The 20323-nt window shown below is 56.5% G+C and overlaps 1 protein-coding gene across 2 annotated transcripts; it reads left to right on the top strand.

Moving 5' to 3' along the window:
• Positions 1-2161: 2161 nt before the first annotated feature.
• CCDC71 (coiled-coil domain containing 71) lies at positions 2162-7821 on the top strand. Of its 2 annotated transcripts, none has more exons than XM_044917176.1 (2): positions 2162-2205; positions 6141-7821. In XM_044917176.1, exons 1-2 carry the CDS (start codon positions 2183-2185, stop codon positions 7582-7584), a joined length of 1467 nt encoding a protein of 488 aa, XP_044773111.1. In that variant the 5' UTR covers positions 2162-2182; the 3' UTR covers positions 7585-7821. The 2 variants fall into 2 exon arrangements, with proteins under 2 accessions (XP_044773111.1, XP_021542707.1); XM_021687032.1 differs by lacking the exon at positions 2162-2205 and adding an exon at positions 3693-3755.
• The last annotated feature ends 12502 nt before the right edge of the window (positions 7822-20323 follow it).

Consider the following 20323-nt stretch of genomic DNA (forward strand, 5'->3'; position numbering starts at 1 on the left):
CCTGGGGGCACCCGCGGGGTTAGGGGGGCGGGGGGCGTGGGGCGGGCCAGCAGAACCAGCAGGCTTGAGAGGCCCGCGCCCGCCCACCGGCACTGAGCTCGGAGGAGCCCTAAGACAGGCTTCGCGGCGGCGCCCCCTGGAGGCCACTTGGGGCGTGGCATGGGCCTCTGGTAGGGGTCGTGGCTGGGTGGCACTTCCCCAGGCACACAGCAAGGCGCAGAATAGGTCTTACGGTGGACATCGAGGCTAGCAGGGGCTGGAGGTGCAGGCCTCAGTGCCTGACAGGCCCTTCCACAGGCCTGGGTGGGGAAAGTTCTTGCTGGGAGGGTAGCTCTGAGCAAGGGATGAGCTTCAAGTGTCAGAGGCCAGGGGACCTCCCAGGCAGGTCACTCTGTAGGGCCTGAGGCCTGGGCTACTATGGGACCCAAGACATTTTGTGACAGTTCATATCCAGGGTCCTGGGCCTGCCTGTAGCCAACTCTGGGATCAGGTGAGAGCAAGTTGGTGTGACAGAGGCCTATCTATTTCAGACCCAGGCCCTGGCCCAGCCTATCTTCTGGGCATTCAGAGTATTGGCTAAGTCTGTGAGCTGCGGGACCATTTGTGCAGGTTGGTGGTCACCTAGAAGAAATCCTTGCTACTATCTTGTCCCTCTTTCATGGACGGTGTGTGTCTCAACCCCCAAGAAGCACATCTGGAGACAAAGATATCAGGACATACAGTTAATGTGGGAGGTGAGGCCAGGAAGCACCAGCAGAGGAGTGGCAAAAAGAGAAAGCAGCCAATAAAGGCTGTGTCATCAAGCAAGTTACCACTGTGGGCAACTGGGACCAAATCTTGCTGGGGTCCCTCCCAGAGCAAAGGTTGCTTGAGGAATTCATTCTCAAATCTCCATCAGTTGTGGGTTAAGAGCTGCTTGAGGGCATTAACTCCTTGGCTTGCCTAAGTTCTGAAGCCAACCCTGAGTGTGGGCAGAGCCTTTTCATGACCAGAGAGAGTCTCCAGCCCCTTTTACAGGCTGGCTATTGGAGTTGGAAGGTCTCTACGGAAATGGTGGTACCAAGGCCAGTTACAGAACCTAGCTAGAAGGCTTCCATCCTCTCCACTCTGCTCCTAACATGCTCTTCACTTAAGGGAACCTTCCTCCACAGGGTGTTCACATTGCTCTGCAAAACCCCTTACATTTCCCACTCTTCCCTTTCCAGCAATTAAGCACTTAAAAGCCTCCTACCTTGAGATACCTCCCAGGACCCCCAGTCCCTCCATTTCCCCTTCCTCTCCTCCAGTCACCTTGATATCTGCTACCTTATGTCCAGCAGTGAGCAGAACAAAATTGCTCCCCCAAAATTGCTCTTGCCAAAGTCATTATGGAACACCATATAGCTAATGCTATGGGTCCCTATGGTCTTTGTCACAACTGAAATCTTGCTGACATCTTCAAAGTTTCATTTCTTGTGAACTTGGCACCTCTGCTCCAACTCATCCTGCTTCTCAGAGTCTTTTGAAGGCCCTGCTTCCTCTTCTCCCCAGGAAGTAGCTCCTCAAGATCCAGCCCTGGCTTTTCTCCTGGGCACACAGACTCCCTCCTGGGGTGAGCCCTCCCAGGCCCACTGGCATCACTCACAACTAGATGTCCACCAGATCTCTCTGGTCAGGTGGAAATGGGTCTAGGGCCCATTACTCAGGGCTGTAAAAGATGCCAAATGGAGAGCAAGGGCTGGATCCTGGGATGACCCTGTGGTCTCTACCAACCTCATCCTTTCCAATCCCAGTTACACCTACAGGGTCAGCATCCACCAAAATCGAGGTCAAGTCGCTCTTTGCTCTGATGAATGCTCCCAGAGTTCCATCTGGGACATACTGAGCACCAAGAGGCAGAAGGCTCAGCTTCCCCTCAGGATGCTAGGTACCCATGACCCTGACCCCTAACCCCTACTATCCCCCCAGTTCTAATGTCTGCAAGGGATACAGCCTGGGGATGGACCTTCCCTACCTAGTCCTCTATTTTGCACTGAACTCTGGGCTGGACATCACCAGAGAGGGATTCCCCTTTTCAGGACACACCTAAATCCATGCCATCCCTGGAGGCTGGACTCTGACTCTTCATGGGACTGGCTTCTGTTTACACAGTGCTGGCACCACCTAAACACAGGAGGCCAACACTGCTGGATTTGGAGAAGCTATGGAAGACAACTTGTGCAGGAGGTGAGGCGAGATTGGTCCTGAGAGTAGCAGCTAATGCTCAACCATGGATGGGACAGAGACAGGGCTCACCCACAGTTGGGGACTGGGCATACTAAGGTGGGACTTCCTGATTGCACCAGGATACCCTGGCCCTTGGGACTCCACACTTCCCTTCTTTCTAACAGGATGAGGGGTTAGAAGCACTAACCCCAAAGGAACGGGAGAGTTTGCATTTTACTGTTGGACACCTTGGCTATGCTTGAAGGCATGAGGACCTCACTGTCAGTGCTGAGGCCCTGGGAAGCTCAAGAGTTACCAGATGAGGCCTAGGGTGGGTTGGGTGTTTCTCTTTAGGGGTGCCTAGACCCTTCTGTATCAGTAGGCAATGTAGAGCAAGTTTGAGGATCCTGGGGTCATACGGGGAGGGAGAAGAGCTATTAGCCAGTCCCTAAATGAAGCATCCACCCACCCTCTTGTGACCGCCCACAGGCTTTCACCTACCCCCAGCTACCAAATATGGCACCATTGTACATATCAGGGTCCAAGTGTTGTGGCAATATTTCTGCCTCCTAGTTCAGGCTCTGACTGAAGTGCAAAAACCAGAGCTTCCATGCTGGCTCCCAACCTGGACTTGGGGGGGGTGCCCTAAGAGGGGCCTTTGGTTAGAGTCTGACCTCTTAGACTCCAAGGGTTAATTTCAACCTGTGTCCTCTAATCTGGTGCTGCTTGGGCAGTGGGCTCTATAACCACCAGCCCTCTTCTGACCCCAGGGTCCAGGTAGCAAGACTGAGGTCCCAGTCTCCTAGGCAAAAGAACAAGGATTCTGCACAGGAGAGACTGGAGGCAGGACTTCCTGACATTGAGGGGGCTGAGGCTGGGCAAGGGTTCTCCCACCACACCCATGCACATGGTATGCTAGGCATAGTACACTGGTATGCTAGGACTCTCAGATAGGACATGCCCAGCTTTGGGGTTGTGTGCAGCATGATGTGTGCACATCAGCCTCTCATCCCACATGTGGGCCTCATTCTTGGGAAGAGAGGAGGGCCTGCTGCCCTTGAGGAGACACCCCTGCAACACACTCAGGCAGGCAATGGGGCATTCCTCTTTCCTTTGGTCAGGAGCTTGGGACAGAGGCAGGCCTTGTCCGTGGCTGTGGGAGGACCAGAGCTTGGAGGATGGCTTGGAACTTGCAGGGAATCCCTCCCAGATGTCACTGCACCACCAGGTCCCTCAGAGGGGGTGTCAGGCCTTAATCCAGTCCTAGGAGGGCTCCTGTGCAGTCCTGTCTGGGACATGTCTGAGAGCACCACTGTTCCTCAGACTCCTGCACAGGTCCGGATGGATTTAGAGCGTTCCCTGCGGCCACCTCCTCCAGGAAGCCTTCCTTGGTACCCACCTGCCCTGCCCCCAGACTTTGGGGGAAACGGGGTCTCGGGGGGTCAAGGGTCACTAGGGCGGGCCAGGTCCCGGAAGCGGAAGTGCGGCGCGCTTCCGGTGCGCAGCGGGCGGCCATGTTGGAGCAGCGGAGGCGGCGCAGAGGCGCGTCCTGGGTCCCCGCGGCGGCGCCGGTAGGTTGGGGCCATGGGCCTAGCCGCGCCGCGGAGGGGCCGTCCGCGAGGCGACGGGGCGGATGGGCCGGGCGGCCGGCTCTTTCGAGACCCGCGCCCTCCACCGGTCTGGCCAAGACTCCCCCCACCCTTCTACCCCTTGCCCAGCGACCCCACCCTGGGGCTGCGCGACCCGGTCGGGCTCGCCCCGCCCGCCCCTCGCGTTTCGCTGCCTCCAAGATCCCTGCTCCTATCCGCGGCTCAGGCCCCAGGGACACGGACTCCCAGGCCAATGGCCCTGATCGGCCCCCAACCCGGTCCCCCTTGGATGAGGCCTCTCCCGTTCCCTGTCTTTCATCAACTTCCCTGTCGGCCCCGGGGGCACGTGTGAAGGGAAGTCGGGGGCCAGACTGCAGCCTCTGTTTCCGGAGCCTCTTGGAAAGCCCAGAAGACCCCTCCCAAGAGTCTAGACCGACCTGGGCGGAAGAGCCCCCAGTTCACCCCCAGTATCTGTGCCTGCGGGGAAACAGGCCCCTCCCTATTCAACAGTTCACAGTCCTGGGAACTACACCCCCTGGAAAAAAAAAATAAAAGAACTGAAGTCATGTGCAAGGATTGTGCTTGGAGAATGGCCTCTGGAGAGAGGAAGTGCCCGAGACACCTGAGGATCCAAGAATGTTTCCAAACAAAGAGCCCCAGGGCACTTCCTCCAGGGGATTCTGAAAACTTCCTCTGCTCCATTAGGGCGGTAGGAAGAAGCTGCACAGACGCGCCTCCGGCCCCGGGGGACCTGCCTGATCCCAGCTGATCTTTTAATGCTCGGGTACAGCTGGGGAGCTCCCTCTAGGAGCCCTCAGTGTTGGGTTGGGCGTTAGACATTAGTCCTGACTGACAGCCTATGGCTTCTTCATGAAGAAGCCTGGGACAGGTTGGGTGTTCCCAGACAGCTCCATCTGGGCTGTACTGAGGTCTGCAGCCCTCCAGACCCTAGTTAGGACAGCTCAAATTTCTAGTGTCCGCCTTATTAATCATCCTGTTGGAGCCTTTGGCTGTCAGACCTTGGGCTCTTGGTCTGGCTGCCTGGCCCCCAGGCTGCCTGATTGCCAAGACATGTGTCTTGAGTACCTGCTACTTACCTTCTTAGTTTCTGTTGAAGGAGAGTCTGACTCTTGCTTTGGGGTTAGTCTCTGTGGTTTCAGCACCAGGATCAGACCTCTCAGCCTGTCTGGGTACTCCAAAAGCAAAACTTCTGGTAGGCAGGGAGGTTCACCCCTGAGCACCTGAACAACAGCAGCTGGAGGAATAGAGAGAGATGGGCATGACTTCAGGGCTCATGTTGTCCTGCTCTTAGTGGTTTTTCCATCTAGACCTCCCAGCCCTGACCACAGACTCCAGTCACACACATTAAATGTGCCTTACTGTTTCTCATTTCCAAGCCATTGCATAGACTGTTCCCTTTTTTGCTCCATTTCCATCTGGTCCTTCCCATTCATCAGTCATGTCCCATCTAGGTGTTGCCCCTCCTAGGAATCCTTCTCTGACTCAGTGGCAAGCTGAGCTGGGTGCCAGTGTTCACTCCCAAGAACTTTGATGGTCTCTGTCTTGCCTTCTATATAGGGCTCCTTGCAGACATACCTGCGTTCCAGGGTTGAGTCTAATACCAGGTTTCTGGCCTCAGAAAATGGAGAATTGAATTAAAATGGGCCAACCAAGCCCAAATCTTTCCAGGGACCCAACAGCAGGCTGGATGGCTCTCATGAGCTTCTGGACATTTATCTTGAAGAAACTGCCTCTGACCCATGTGGGTGCCCCCTGCCACCCCAGTCCTCACCCTGACACCATGGTAGTTCAGGAGACCAGGGTTTTTATCCAAGCAGTGGCTCACTCTGGCCAGGCCCTTTGTGTCGATGGTTGTTAATCATGGAGAGTGCAGGCCCTGATGGACTTACCTACCTGCCTTGCCCCTTATCTCAGTGCCATTTTTTTGTTTTTGTTTTTGTTTTTAACGTAATGATATATTTTCTTTTTTTTTTTTTAAGATTTTTATTTATTCATTTGAGACACAGAGAGAGAGAGAGAGAGAGCATGAGCAGGGAGAGAGGGAGAGGGAGAAGCAGGCTCCCCACTGAGCCAGAAGCCCGATGTGGGGCTCGATCCCAGGACCCTGGGATCATGACCTGAGCCGAAGGCAGACGCTTAACCATCTGAGCCACCCAGGCGCCCCAATGATATATTTTCTTTAATGCAATATATCCGTAGTATTACCATTTTTTGTAAATAATCTCTACACCCAACATGGGGTTTGAACTCACGACCCCAAGATCAAGAGACGCATGCTCCACCAACTGAGCCAGCCAGGTGCCCCTCGGTGCCGTTCTTATTGATTCTTTTCCTCTTGTCTTGGAGGTGCCGAGCGCTGGTTTGTGGATACCCAGGCAGATCTGCAGTGCCTAATGCCATGAGCGTGGTGCAGCATGTGGAGGAGAAAGCTGTGCACTCCTGGTCGCGGATCTCCACGGCAGGGAAGAAGGCCCTGGAGGAGGCGCTGCTTGTCTTTAACCCCATGAGCCAGGATCTCAGTGCCACAGAGGCCCAGCTTGTAGCCTTCCTGCAGGGCCTGCGGGATGATGGCTTCCAACCCACCATCCTGCGCAGCGGTGATGTCTATGGCTATAGTTCATGCACAGCCAACCCCCCAAGCCAGACGAAGCTGCAAGCCCGTGCCCCCACCCCAGCTGCCACATCACCTCCAGCCAGTGCTCCCCGAACTGCCATGCGGCTGCCTGCAGGCCGGGCCACGCTGCTCCCTATGCCACTATCTGGAAGGCTGGCCAAAGCATCCTCACCAGCCCTTGCCAAGCATGCTACCACCAACCTGCTGCTGAGCTCCCTGAAGCAGTCAAGTGCCAGCCGTGCCCGGGGTGCAGCAGTGGGCTTCCCTGCCCACCTCTATCCAGGTGTCTACCCTGCCATGCGGCTCTCTGTTGTCCTTGAGGCCCTGGTTCCACTAAAGACTCCCATGCCCTGCTTGGGTGCCAAGCACAAGGCACAGTCACTGCAGCTCTCACTTGCAGACTCTCCCCTGAAGCTGCGCAAAGGTCCAGAGAAGAGGCAGGGGAACTCTCGGTCCAAAGCTCCCAGAAAAGCCACAGGCAAGGGCCCTAAGTGTCTGACTTACAGAGGCCCCAGGGCCAGACCCCAACAAGGCACTACACCCCGGAACAAGACCTACAAAGCCACTGGGTCCCTCAGTGGCCTACGAATGAAAGGTGGCTCTGCTCTGGGCACCAAAACATCCCAGGCCAAGGCAGCTCGAACACTGGCCAAAGCTGCCCAGGCCAAGGTGGCTCGAACACAGGCCAAAGCTGCCAAGGCTCGAGCAAAAGCCAAGGCAGCACAGATCAGGGCCAGGGCCAAGGCGGCACGGATCAGGGCCAAGGCCAAGGCAGCACAGATCAAGGCCAAAGCCAAGGCAGTGCGGGCCAAGGCCAAGGCAGTGCGGGCCAAGGCGGCTCGGACCCAGTCCAGGAGCAGGGGCAGGCCAAAAGGGTCTGTTCAGGCCAGGACTGCGAGGAGGGGCCCAAAAAGCCGCCCTGAGACTGTGGGGCAGAAGAGGAAAAGGGCTGAGGAGGCAAAGGATCTTCCTCCCCAGAAAAGAACACGACTTGGGCCCCGATCCCCTAAGGCGTGGCTAGGGCCTGGAACAGCAAAGCTGCTGAAATTCCGGGCCATCAAGGTGGACAGGCGGTCCTCGGACGATGAGGTGCGGCAGCGGGCTCAACGGATCCTCCGTGTGAACCTGTCCCCTGTAATACAGCTCCAGCCATTGCTGCCATACTCAGCACCCTGATTCCTTCGCATAGCAATGTTTGGGGAAACTGAGCCCAGTTGTCTGTGTGGCCAGTGGCACAGTGTGCAATGCCCATGGATTCTACAACCCCAAGGACTCCAGGTGCCTCTCCAGGGCCCTGAGAGCCACCATTCTCCTTTCAGAGACTGGAGGATATGGGGTGGTATGGGTGGGCGGGAGGGGTGTTCTCATGGCGCGATGCACTGTGATTTGTTACTCTTCAAGTTGTACCTCCACTGTTCCATCTATCACGTTTTATACCTTTCCACCTTCCGGTCTCCCTGCCCACCCTTCATGGTCTTTTTTGCGTTTGTAGCTGCTGGTGGGCCAGCTTGAGCATATAGGAAGAGTGGCCCCAGGAACAGGGCTGCCAAAGGGGGTCCTGGTAGCCTGAGACAGGTCATCAGTGTGAGTGGGAAGAGTAGCTCTCAGGCTTCTCTGGAGGTGCTGGCCTCTGTCGATGTGTGAGAAGCAGCCACTGAGGACAGGGGCAGAGCCACTCGGAGGTGGCACACCTCTCCATCGGGCTGCACTGGTTTGTTATCCAGGTAGGCCCTATGCAAGAGGACAGTAGGTGGCTCTGGGGAACCGTGCAGCCAGCAGGTTTCTAGGCCAGGGAAGGGGGGGGGTTTGGTACTGCTCCCCAGGGGCCATTCAGACAGCCTGGCCTTGTCTCCTAGCCTGCTCTGGCTGAAATCTTGGGGCTTTACCTGAGCTTGTCTGGGGCAGGGCCAGGCCTAAATTAGCTAAAGTACCTCTGCCTGTCCTTCCAGCCTCGACTTCCCCAGTTGGTGGCAAGAGTTTGGGGTTGAGTCAGAGGCCAGGGCTCTGGGTTGTTCGGCCACTGAGTCTGTCCTCACTGACTGCAGAATTTTCTCCTTTGATCAGTGGGGTACTGTGTTAGCTGAGCCAGGAGAGTTTCTACAACTGCTTCGCCCCATCAGCAGTGCTTTCTGCCTGAGTCCCAAGCACTCTGTTCCCAGGTCCAACCTTATCAAGCTTCCCAGCAGGGGCCTGTGTGTATTTCAGACACTAAAGGCTCTTCCTGCTTTGGAGAGGGGGCTGGGCCCCGGGAACAAAACTAGCTCCCCGCCCATCTGCCAGTCCTTCCCCGTCTGCCCGGCTTGAAAGGCAGTGGCTGGGGCTGGCAGGGAGGGGGACACATTCCCCAGAGGCTCCTAGAGACCAGCAGCCTTTCAGGGCTAGGGATGGGAGCCTCATTTGAATGAGAATTGGATCTCTCCTGTCTCTGTGGGTTAGTCTGAACCCTGGCCCCACTAGCGCCAGCTGCATTGGATGGCAGACCCGTAGAGAAGTTCTGCTTGTTTTTTTGGTACCCCCTCCCTACCTTTTTTTCTGTATCTGGTGGCTGCCATTAGTAGGGTATGGCCTCCCTTGATTCCCAGGCTCTGGGGACCCCCTTGCTCCTAGCCTCACAGTGGCTTCACAACCCTGCATGCTCCTTGTGTCTGGCAGTCCTGCTTTCATCTACCATGTGAGTAGGGGGCCACACCCAGTTCCTCAAGGGCAGCCTGCTTGGGGCCCACTCTTTATCCTCTCTCTCAGGCCTGATTCCAGCTCATGGCCCAGGACCCCCAGCCCGGCTAGGCCTCCTCCTTCGCAGTCTACAACTCCTTTCAGTTCTGCTGCTGCTGCCACCAATGGGTGAGAGGTTGGCTGTTTCCCTGAGAGCCATCCAAAGGGGGAGAAGAACTCTCCAGGCCTCCCTGTGGGGCAGAGTGAGGTGGGGGGTATCCCTAGGATCTCTACTCAGACCTTGTCCTTCCCAGTCCAGGCTCCCAGAACAGTTGCTGAGGAGGTGCCAGACACACTTTCCCCACCTACTGACAACTTGATTGTTGGCCGTGGCCAGAACCTTCTGAGCCCTACTGCATTGTCAGTCACCTACAGGTGGGGAGGAGTGTGAGGGCTCTGGAGATGGTATCTCTGGGTTTTCCTGGGCAGGTTTGGCCTTGCGGGGGGGTTCAGGTCATTGTTGAGGGCTGGAGAGGGGAGGGCTGTGCTGTGAAATTTTGGAATTGGGGGCCAACCACATACCTCTTGCCTTGTCATTCTCCTTGGGCATTCCCCCAGGAGTCTGAGAATTGCTTCTTTTGTGACTCTCGGGACCAGGGAGGCCATGGCATTGAGAATGTGATCTGGAGTGGTGGTCGTGACAGCAATAAGACCTGATGGCAAGCAGAGAGTGGTGAGGGTACACGTGTGCCCATGTGTTCAGGTCTAGGGTCATGGCCTGGTCACTCTGACAAGCCCTTGTGGTTGCAGGTGTTGAGAATGTCACCATCCAGCTGGACCTAGAGAGTGCCTTCTACTTTACCCACCTCATCATGACTTTCAATGTGACCCAATGCCCCAGCCTGAAGGCTTGCTCTGTGCCTCCTGACCTGATGGCCACCAGTGATGCTTGCCCCTGGTGACCCAAGGATCCCCTCCTGTCCCCTGGCGTTCTGCCCAGCAGCTCTGCTCCTGGAGCGCTCAGTGGACCATGGCCACTCCTGGCGTGTGTACCGATACTGTGCCTACAACTGCTCAGGCCTTTTTCCTGGGATCTGTCTTGCTCCTGGCTACAGAGTCAGTGACCTTGTTTGTGACCAGCGTTACTCTGACATCAAGCCTTCCACTGAGGGCCAGGGCAGGCCCAGAGGAAGGGGGGTTGGGCCCTGGGGTGAAGCCAGAGGCTCAGGTTTGCTTTCTTCTCTCAGGTAATTTTCAAAGTTCTGGACCCAGCCATTCTGGTGGAGAACCCAAACAACCCCAAGATTCAGGGTAATTGTCCCCACAGCCAATCCTGTACTCCTTGCATGTTAGGACAGCCAGATACTGGGGGGAGGTGAGGTCCTGCCTGGGTGTGTACACAAGTGGGGCAGGGGTGGCAGGCAAGCCAGCATCATTCCCCAGCTCTGCACCATCATGGTCCTCTATTGTGCGCCCTGTTATGGCCCTCCATTCCTATCCCATCATTGTTCCCTGGACCTGTGCCCAGTGCAGAGGGACTGGCACGTGTAACAGTTTCCATCTCTGCCCCATCATAACTCCTTTGTGGGGCCCCATTGTAGTTCTCATCGCTACTTTCTATGCCAGCCCCAACAATGTATCCCATCACTGCATCTATCACTGAACATCATGACTGTCTCCTTTATGAGCCTCCGTCACTGCCTCCATCCTGGTCCTTTGGCATTGCCCTCCCCTGATTTATCATCCAGGCCTTAGTTTGTACCCTGCATCTCTGCAGCTGCCTCTAGGTGATGCCAGGGTGTCTCTGGGTTGTGACCTCTTTCTTGTAAGGCAGGAGTCTTGAAAGACAAGAGACACATAACCAAAACCCAGCAAGGCAGCCCAGAGTCAGGTCAGGCGAGCAGGACATAGCCCAAACTAGCACTCTCCACCCACCTTGACTGGTTATTACCAGCCACTCACCAAGTCCCCATGCTAGGTTCGCAAGCAGCTGTTGCTCTTCTGATCTGATCACGGGAGAGACACCTGGCGAAGGAGGGGTACAAGAGATAACCTTGGCTCAGTAACTGACATAAGCTGTGGAGCAGAAAGGAGCCATGGACCCATCTCTCCCATGTGTACATTGAGCAAGTGCCCATTGAGCTCCGCTGTGTACCAGGCATCTATCTTCTGAGCAGGACTCAGTGGGAAGCAGATGGACAAGGTATCTGTCTTCTTGGAGCTGACATGAAAGTGAGAAAAACTGGATAAATAAGCAAACTAATACCATATATGGTTTGGCTGGATGATAAACTGATTTCTAGTTTTGATGATGGGCTGGGGAATGGAATGCTTTACTGCACTGGGGAAGTAGGTTTCAAATATCTAGTGATGCCAGGACGGGATGTCCAGGAAGCAGTGGGATGTGCAGGTCTCAGCTCAGGAGTTTTACCAGGGCTGGAGCCGTGCAGAAGTGGAATTACCACCATTAGGCTGTAGTCATCCTAAGATGGCATGCCCAGAGGAACAGGAATGGGGGAGTCCCACAGCATGAATGCTGGAGGAGGTAGCCATAGTGACACAGATAAGAGACTCTACCCCCATCCCCCTTCCATCCCAGCCATAGAGGGATGATGACTAGTGCATCTGAGGTCCCCCAACCTGTGTCTCCAGACCTCCTGAGTATGACAAACCTCCGTGTCAACTTCTCCAAACTGCACACACTGGGTGACAGGCCACTGGGGGGCCTAAAGCGACACCCCTTCTACGACTATGCCCTTTATGAGCTCGTGGCCAGAGGCAGCTGCCTGTGCCGTGGCCATGCCTCTGAGTGTAAGCCCATAGCTGGGACCCCAGCCAATGTGAAAGGCATGATGAGCACCATGGGAGGGGCATCCAGTGGCTGGTGGGGTGGGCAGGCTGGGGGGACTGGGGCAGACTCATCTTGCCCTCCTCCCTGGCAGGTGCATGGCCTTTGCGTCTGCCGCCACCACACAGCTGGTACCCACTGTGAGCGCTGCCAGGACCTGCACCAGGACCACCCATGGCATACAGCAGAGCCTGGGCACCCTCAGCTTGCCAGGGTAGGTGCCATGCCCTCTCTGCCTGGCCATACTTGCCCAGCTCAGCCCACTCCATATCCACCTTCCTTGTTCTGCCCTAGAACGCAAGTGCAGTGGACATGCCCGCAGTTGTCACTTTGACATGGCCTTGTATCTGGCATCTGGCAATGTGAGTGGAGGCATGTGTGACGCATGTCAGCACAACACAGCTGGGTGCCACTGTGAGCTCTGCCAGTCCTTCTGCCGAGATCCCAGGGAGGATCCCCGGTCCCTTCATTCTTGCAAATGTGAGCCCTCCAATCCCCAATCCCAACTCTGACTTCGATCCTTCAGCTCCGTGGTGACCTCTGACCTAACACTGTCCTCACCTCTGACCCATGACACAGCCTGTAACTGGGACTGTGGGGGGACCCTGGAAGGGGGTTTGTGTGATGCCCACACAGATGAGACCTGTGGTCTCCTCTCTGGGCAGTGTTGCTGCAAAGTTCATGTCTGGAGCCAGCGCTGTGACTTCTGCCGACCTGGTCACTGTGGCCTCAGCCCCACCCAAACAGAAGGTTGTCAGCATGAGTTATCCTGGGAGCAGACCCCAAACCCCATGTCCTTGCTCTGCCCCCAGTCACTGCCATAAGAACACATGCATGCACCTACCTCTGCAGCAGTCCCAATAGCACCCTGGGAGCCCTATGCCCTAGCCTGCAGGTGTCGTGACCCCTGGGGCCGGGTCCCTGGCACTCATGCCTGTGATCCCTCCAGCAGTGCCTGTCACTGGCAAACGCTTTGTCTCTGGGTGGGACTGCGGCTGTTGTCTGGTAAGCCTTGACCCACCTTCTGATTTGACCTTGATCTTGGGCATTGAGCTTCTAGAAGCTGATAAGTATAAGGCTATAATCAGTGTGAATGTAGACTGAGCCTTACACATGGGTTGGTTCAACTCCCTGATCTGGTTATCGGGGTCAATGCCACCTCAGCTAGCTGAACCAGCATATGCCCTCAGGTGGGAGCTTTGGGGGCATAAAAAGGAAAAGCGATAAAACAAGTTAACAACAGTATTGGTTTAAAGAACTAAGTTTAAAAGTGTTTTGCAACAAACATGTTTGAAGGAACACTCAGTCCAAGAAACAATTCCATCCCTTTTTTGCCTCTCCTTGAATGTAAATCCTTTGTTTAATTTTTACTTTAACCCCTGCAGTGTCCTCATCTTACCTCTTACGAAGTTGTGCATGAGTACCCTGGGGTCTCCTCACCCCCTCCCAGCAGCAAGCAGAGGAGCATTCAAGCCCTGTGCTCACGCCCTTTCCTCCTGCAAGGCAGTCCCAGTACATGACCTCCCAGGCTCCAGATCTTCCTGTCCTTTCTCCACCTACTTGCTCTCTCTTACAGCCCGAGTTCTGGGGTCTGAGCAGCGACTCTCTGGGCTGCCGGCCCTGTAATTGTGACTTTGGGGTGCCTACAGCAACAGGTACAAGGCAGGGCCTGGGAATTGGGATCAAGTGGCAAGAATCAGGAGTTGACTCTCCCTCCCTGCCCCCATGCTTGCTCAGGTGTTCTGCTGGGGAGGGCCTCTGCCCGTGCTGCCCTCACCTCTGTGGCCGCCGCTGCCATGAACTCCAATTTGGGCACTTCTGTGCTACTTTTGACCAAGCCACTGCTGAAGCTGAGCTTGACCAGGTCCTCCAGCCAGCTGACCCCCAGTTGCCTGTGAGTGTCCAGGAGGGGTAGGGGCAGGGGCAGGAGGAAACCAAGGCTCAGACTTGGTTTTCAGGGGAGGGAGGGAGTGTGTAGAGAGAACTAGTTGGAATAAGAGGCTGAGCAGGGTTAGGAAGGTGAGAAAGTCCAGGTGGGGGCGTCAGCATGGTCAGAGGTTTGGTGTCTTAGAACCCATATTTTCAGGGCAGTGTGGGAGAAGAGAGGGCCAGAATGTTGGAGGACACTGACACCCGGCTTGCCCGCAGGGAGCCCCTGGCCTGCTCCTGCCCACTGTACACAAAACTCAGGGACCTCTCCTGGTTGGCTCTGGCCCCGACTGGAGACAGCGTGACCCTCCATGTGCCTGCCACTCTGCTAGGCAAGCCTATTACAGCAGTCAGCTGCCCAGGGTGAGGAATCTGAGGAACAGGGTGGGGTCATAGGTCGCTAGGGTCTTAGTAGGGATGGGGCCCAAGCCCTGGGGATATGGGTCCGTAAGGTCTTGGGGTAATGCGAACCTAAGTCCTGAGGGTCCAGGTCATGGGGTGATCTGGGCCTGGGAGTCTGTGTCTCACATCCAGGCCCCAGAGGAGCCCCTGCCCTTGCAGCAGGGAGCTGGCTCTGCACCGTGGACTGGCTTGGGCTTTGCACATGTGGTTGATGGGGCCGGCCTCTCTCTGCTGGGGCCCACAGTGCCTCGTGTCATGGAGCATGACATTGTCCTGTGCTATGAGACCAAGGTCTGTGACATAGGTCCCAAGCAGGTGAATGGGTGATGCTGGGTGGTGGGCAGGGCAGCTCTGTGACTGCTGATCCCTAACCCCAGGCAGCTGAAGACTGGCAGGCATTAGTCTGTGTTCATGCCTGGTCCCTGTCCAGGAGCACCCGCTGTGCCCATCTGCACTCAGAGCAGCTGTTCCAGGTGGCCTTGACCTACGCACACAGGTAGGCAGGACCCTAGAACCCCCAATAGCAAGACCCTATTATGCTGCCAACACATTTGAAACAACACTCAAAGTGGAAAATCTCCAATATGGAATATCATCATGTCACAGAGCAGTCAAAACAGGGACTGAACGTAAAACATCAAGATTTAAGAAGTTGGTCTTTTTTGCATGGGTCATATGATAAAATACTAGATGCAGCAGAAATGGGACACCCCTGAGACCACATGATCATGGCCTCCTTATCCCACCCTTACTCCTTCCCTGCTCTCTGCAGAGCTGTGGTTTTATCCAGACCTTTCTGCTTTGAACTGGGGACACGCTACTCCCTGATCCTGACGCTGTGCAGGACCAAGGGGATGTGGAGACCAGAGGGGGGCACTATCCTTCTGGATTCGGTGAGGTCCTAGGGGTTCCACCCCACCTCTGGGGGGGGACAAATTATAGCAGAATTATGTGGATGCAGTAGGGCTGGGGAGTAGGCGTCGCAGAGGCCTGGAGTTGCACCAAGAGGATGGAGACAGGTGGATAGTGTAAGGAGGGGGATCCAGGCAGGAGCAAAGCACATGCGAAGGATAGAAGATGAGAATAGGCAGCCACCAGACGTCCAAGGACATACGGGCATTGTGGGGCAGTGGGGAGCCATGGAAGGGACTTGAACAGGGAAGATTCATGGGGGGAATGGATTGCAAGGCGGAGGCTGCTGCAGTGATTCTGAGTGAGAGGTGGCATTGCGTGGACTAGATGGGAGCCAGGGGACAGGAAGGAGAAACAGACTCAGAAGAGAACTAGGAAAGGAGTAGGAAGGGGCTGTGAGATCCACTACAAGGAAGGGTAGTTAGTAGGTGATAGTGAGTGGGGCTGGGCTCACTACCCTCTGCCTGCCACCCTCCACCCTCCTACTAGATTGTGCTCTTGCCGTGGGTGAAGGAGTTGCCTGGGCTGAGATCTGTGGACCCTGGGGCCACAGAGCACTTACAGGAGCTCCACAAGGCAGGCTGCGTGGAGGCAGCAAGGACTGGCCTCCCCAGCACCATGCCTGAGGTTTGTGCCCACCTTGTCTGCAGCATCTCGGCCCTGCTCCACGGGGGTGGCCTTGGTGAGTATATGCCCCTGGCTTGAGGGGGCTGCAATATAGGGCTTGCAGGAAGCACCGTGAGGTTCACTTCATCTCGCTCTTTCTCCTGCCAGCATGTGAGTGCCACCCCCAGGGTTCCCTGAACACTGTGCACCCCACTAGGTGGGCCCTGCCCCTGCCATCCCAATATCATTGGTCGTACCTGTGACTGCATGTCTGAAATATACAGCATCGGGCCCACTGGCTGCAGTGGTAAGCCTTCAGGGCCAGCGAGGATGGGTGTGGGGTCTGGGACCAATCATCTCCTTTCTCCGCATGGCTTGACGGCCCTGTCATTCCCCACAGAGTGCCACTGCCACACCGAGGGGCCACTAGTACCATTTGTAACCCTGTGAGTGGGCAGTGCACATGCCGGGCAGGCCTTGCTGGTCACCGCTGTGCCCACTGCCTCTCTGGCTGGTGGGGTTTCCCTCTCTGCCAGCCCTGTACCTGCACTGGACACGCTGAGTTGTGCCAGCCACTCACAGGGGTCTGCCAGGCTTGCCCGGGAACCACCACAGGCTGGCACTGTGCAAGGTGAGCGCTGTCGCTGGAAGGGCTGGGTAGGAATTATGATGAGTGGGCCACGTCCCATTCCATATGCTGCTGCCCGCAGGTGCTTGGACGGCTATTCTGGAGACCCCACCCTGGGCTCAGGCCAGCAGTGCGGACCTTGCCCTTGTCCTGGGCACCCTGGCTCTGGCCTCTATCATGGGATTTCCTGCCATGTGGACAGTGCGAGTGGACGTGTCCTATACCTCTGTGCACCTGGCTATGCAGGTGAGGGCTGTTTGGCAAGGGCAACCCGGTGGCCCTGCTCACTTGTTCACAACCTCATCAGGTCCACGAGGCAAATCTTTTTTTAAAGATTTTATTTATTTATTTGAGACAGAGAGAATGAGAGACAGAGAGCATGAGAGGGAAGAGGGTCAGAGGGAGAAGCAGACTCCCTACTGAGCAGGGAGCCCGATGCGGGACTCGATCCCGGGACTCCAGGATCGTGACCTGAGCCGAAGGCAGTCGCTTAACCAACTGAGCAACCCAGGCGCCCCACGAGGCAAATCTTTGCCAGGGCCACCTGTATGTGGAGCTGCAGGCTGGGCACGTCTCCTGGAGGAGTTGCTGTTCAAGGGAGGGAGGGGCAGATGGGAGGAGCTATAGACATGGAATTTGTAAACCAGGAAGGTGGGCTGTAATGTAGCTTCTGTGTTCTCTGCCTTCTTGGCTCGACCTCAGACTTTCTGGCTGCATACGTGGGACCCACAGGCCACAAGGATACAGGAAGGCACCTGAGACAACCCACCCATACCTCGATCCTTTCCGGTCCCCCGCTGCAACCGCTGTTCCTCTGGCTACTTTGGGCGCCCTTGGCCAGGGGGAGACCCCAGAAGGAGCCCGTGCCGGCCCTGTCAGTGCAACAATAATATCGGTCCCCGTGATCCTGCTGCCTGCGACGCCCACAGTGGGGACTGCCAGCACTGTCTGCACCACACCTAAGGTCCCAGCTGTGCCCACTGCAGGCCTGGCTTCCATGGCAGTGCCCTGCGTCCAGGGGGCTGCCGGCGTGACTGTGTGGCTAGGATGGGTGAGAACACCCCAAGGCGGGTGGGTGCGTTCTCTTTCCTCAGACCCTTCCTCTTCCCCAGGCTGCAGCTGTGACCCCAGGGCACTGTCCCTGCACGGTGCCCCTCTTGGGCTGAAGCCCGCTTCTGCAACCAGGTCAGTGGGCTGTGCTCTTGCCGCCCCCACACACTGGGGCAGGACTGTAGCCGCTGTGCCCCTCTCTTCTGGAACCTGGGGGGACTGTGAGCCCTGCAACTGCCATGCCCAACACACTGTGCAGCCGGCATGTCACCCAGGGAATAAGGCCACGTTGCACATAGCTTGTGGCGGTGTCCGGGTGTGAGTGAAGGTGTGTGTGCCTCTGACAAGATGTTAACTTGTGGCTGGTGTGAGTGTTCACATGACCACCAGCACCGGGGGGGTGTGGCTGCAAACAGCTGTGTGAGTCTCTGCTTTTGTGTGACATCAGCTATAAGATAATGGCGGGATTTGGGGTAAGGCAGACATGAGACCACACGTACCTGACCCCACGTGCAGCCATGTGCTAGTGTGTGGGTGACCCACTGTGAATGGGTCCCCGCAAGTGGACTGAACGTGGCAGGGGCTGGGGGGGGGAGGCTGAGGAGACACAGGTGAAGGGTGAGGATTGAGAGCTTGGCCACTGTGAGCAGGAGTTTCCAGGAGGAGAGTAATCAGCGACCAAATGAAACGAAGCCTGAAGTGTGTGTTCTTATGTCCTTGGCAAAGAGATGGTGGGAGGCAGGGTGAAGGAGACATCAGGGTGAGACAGCGGGGTGTTCAGATCAGGACACAGAATAGCAAGTCAGGAGTTGAGAACCCAGAGGGTCTGTGGGAGGCTGGCAATGTGGGAAGGTGGGGGCTGGCCAAGGAGGTCAGGCCAGAGGAAGCAGGAAAGGGAGAAGCCTTCGGCCAAGCACAGGTGTGGATGCTGCCCAGGGCAGGAGCAGGGCAGGGAGAAGACTCTGTGCTTGGTATGCACACACTGCCTTTGAACACTCGTGTTCTTCTCCCTGGCCCAGAGGAGGCTCTGTGTTCCTACCCATTGGCCCACACTCTCTCCCCTCAGGTCCCAGGTCAGTGCACCTGCCGGGTAGGATCGGGGGTCGCACATGCTCCAGGTGTCAGGATGGGTACCGGGGTGACCCAGAGCAGGAATGCAGAGGTGAGAAAGCCACTCACATGATCCACACCACCAGGGATGATGTTTCCCTGAAGGGGCCCAGTGTGGAGTAGCAGGGGAACAGTGGGGCTTTCCTGAGGGAGAACACAGCATGTTTATTGATGTTTCCCCCCAAATTCAAAGAAATATTCATGAAAAGCTGTTGGCAAGGCCAGGTGGGGTATTCCTACAGAGAGCACACATCAGGTGGCTCTTTTCTGAACCCATCTGCCAGTCCTGTACCCCAGCTGACCCTTGACTGGACTGTAGAGCTTCCAGAGCATTGTGCTCTTTCCCTGCCCAAAGGCTGCCATGCCATATGGCCTCTGTGGCCAGAGAAGATGCCAGTGCCCATGGTCATTCTGAGCAGTGGCTTAGGCAAAGGCTTGTGTGCACCCTCCCACTCACACAGGGCTGTTCTCCAGGCTTCTTGGAGGCAAGGCTGGGGCAAGAGCTGCCTGCTCCCCTCCACAGCCTGTGCCTGTGACCCACAGGGCTCCATCTTGCCCAGCTGTGATCCACACACAGGTGCCTGCTTATGCAGAGAGGGCATCTCGGGGATGAGGTGCCAGGCATGTGCCCGTGGTTCCAGAGGTGGCTTCCCACACTGCATGTCCTGCCCTACCTGTTTCACCTCCTGGGACCTATGTCTAGCTCTGCTCCAGCTGCAGCTGGAAATTGTGGCCCAGAAGGTCACCTCCCTATACCAGGGGATGCCTGACTGGGGTGCTAGGGGCCAGGGTGGACACCTGCAGGCCCTGGAGGGGATACTCCAGCAAGCACAGATTCTCCTGGAATCTTCTTCACCTTTGTTGCGGGGACTCTGGAGCAACTTACGGAGTAGATAGCTGGATTCGCCAACGGGTCTTGGGTCAGTAAGGAGGAGGTCTCCAGCTAGCTTCTCAGGGTTGGGGATTTCAGAAGGTCTCAGGTTGGCCTGTCTGAGTCCTGGGTTTTGGAGTTAGGTGGGTTTTCTTGAGTGAGGAGTCATGGAGGAGAGTACATCTCTGGTCAGGCTGATAACTCCATCTTCCTGCAGGAGCAAAGTGACTGCATTGGTCCAGACACTGTGGGCCACAGGGCAGATTGTGGCAGAAAGAGAGCCATGGGTTAGGAGGCAGTGTGAACAGCTGGAAGAATTATCCCAGCAGCTAGACTGTGTCAAGGGCTTGGCCTGGTCCAAAAGGGCCACAGGAGCCCAAGGTGAGGCCTAATGGGCAGGCGGGTGGGCAGGTGGGGGTAAAGGCTAGGCTGGGGCAGAAGGAAGGGGCCAGGTGCGCTTGCTTATGTATCTGGGGAACCCAGAAGGCTGATTGGCCCTGCCTCAGCCAGTGGAGCCCTGAGTCACCTCTATCCCTCCCTGCCATCCCGTGCAGATGCTGCGGCCCAGGTCTCCTCAGCTGCCCTGCTTTCCCAGGAGGCCCTGCTTGAAGCCCAGGTTATGGCCACATTTGGAGAACCGGACAGCAACCTGGGAAAGGCCCGAGAGGCCCAGCGGTGGATGGAGCAGCTGCTTCGGGGGGTGGGCCAGCCAGGGACAGGGACAGCTGTGTGGGAGCTGAAACTGAAGGAGCTGGTCAACAGGGTGCAGATGTTGCATCCACAGCTTCTGAGACTCCTAGTCAAAGCGGGAGTGGTGGGTGGAGATATGGATCACTATAGGGGTTTCGCCAAGGCCAAGACTCTCTTCTAGCCATAACCTGGATGTAGGGCACTAGGGCATTTGGGA

Source organism: Neomonachus schauinslandi, chromosome 1 (genome assembly GCF_002201575.2).
Source record: "Neomonachus schauinslandi chromosome 1, ASM220157v2, whole genome shotgun sequence".
In the NCBI taxonomy this organism is placed as follows: Eukaryota; Metazoa; Chordata; class Mammalia; order Carnivora; family Phocidae; genus Neomonachus; species Neomonachus schauinslandi.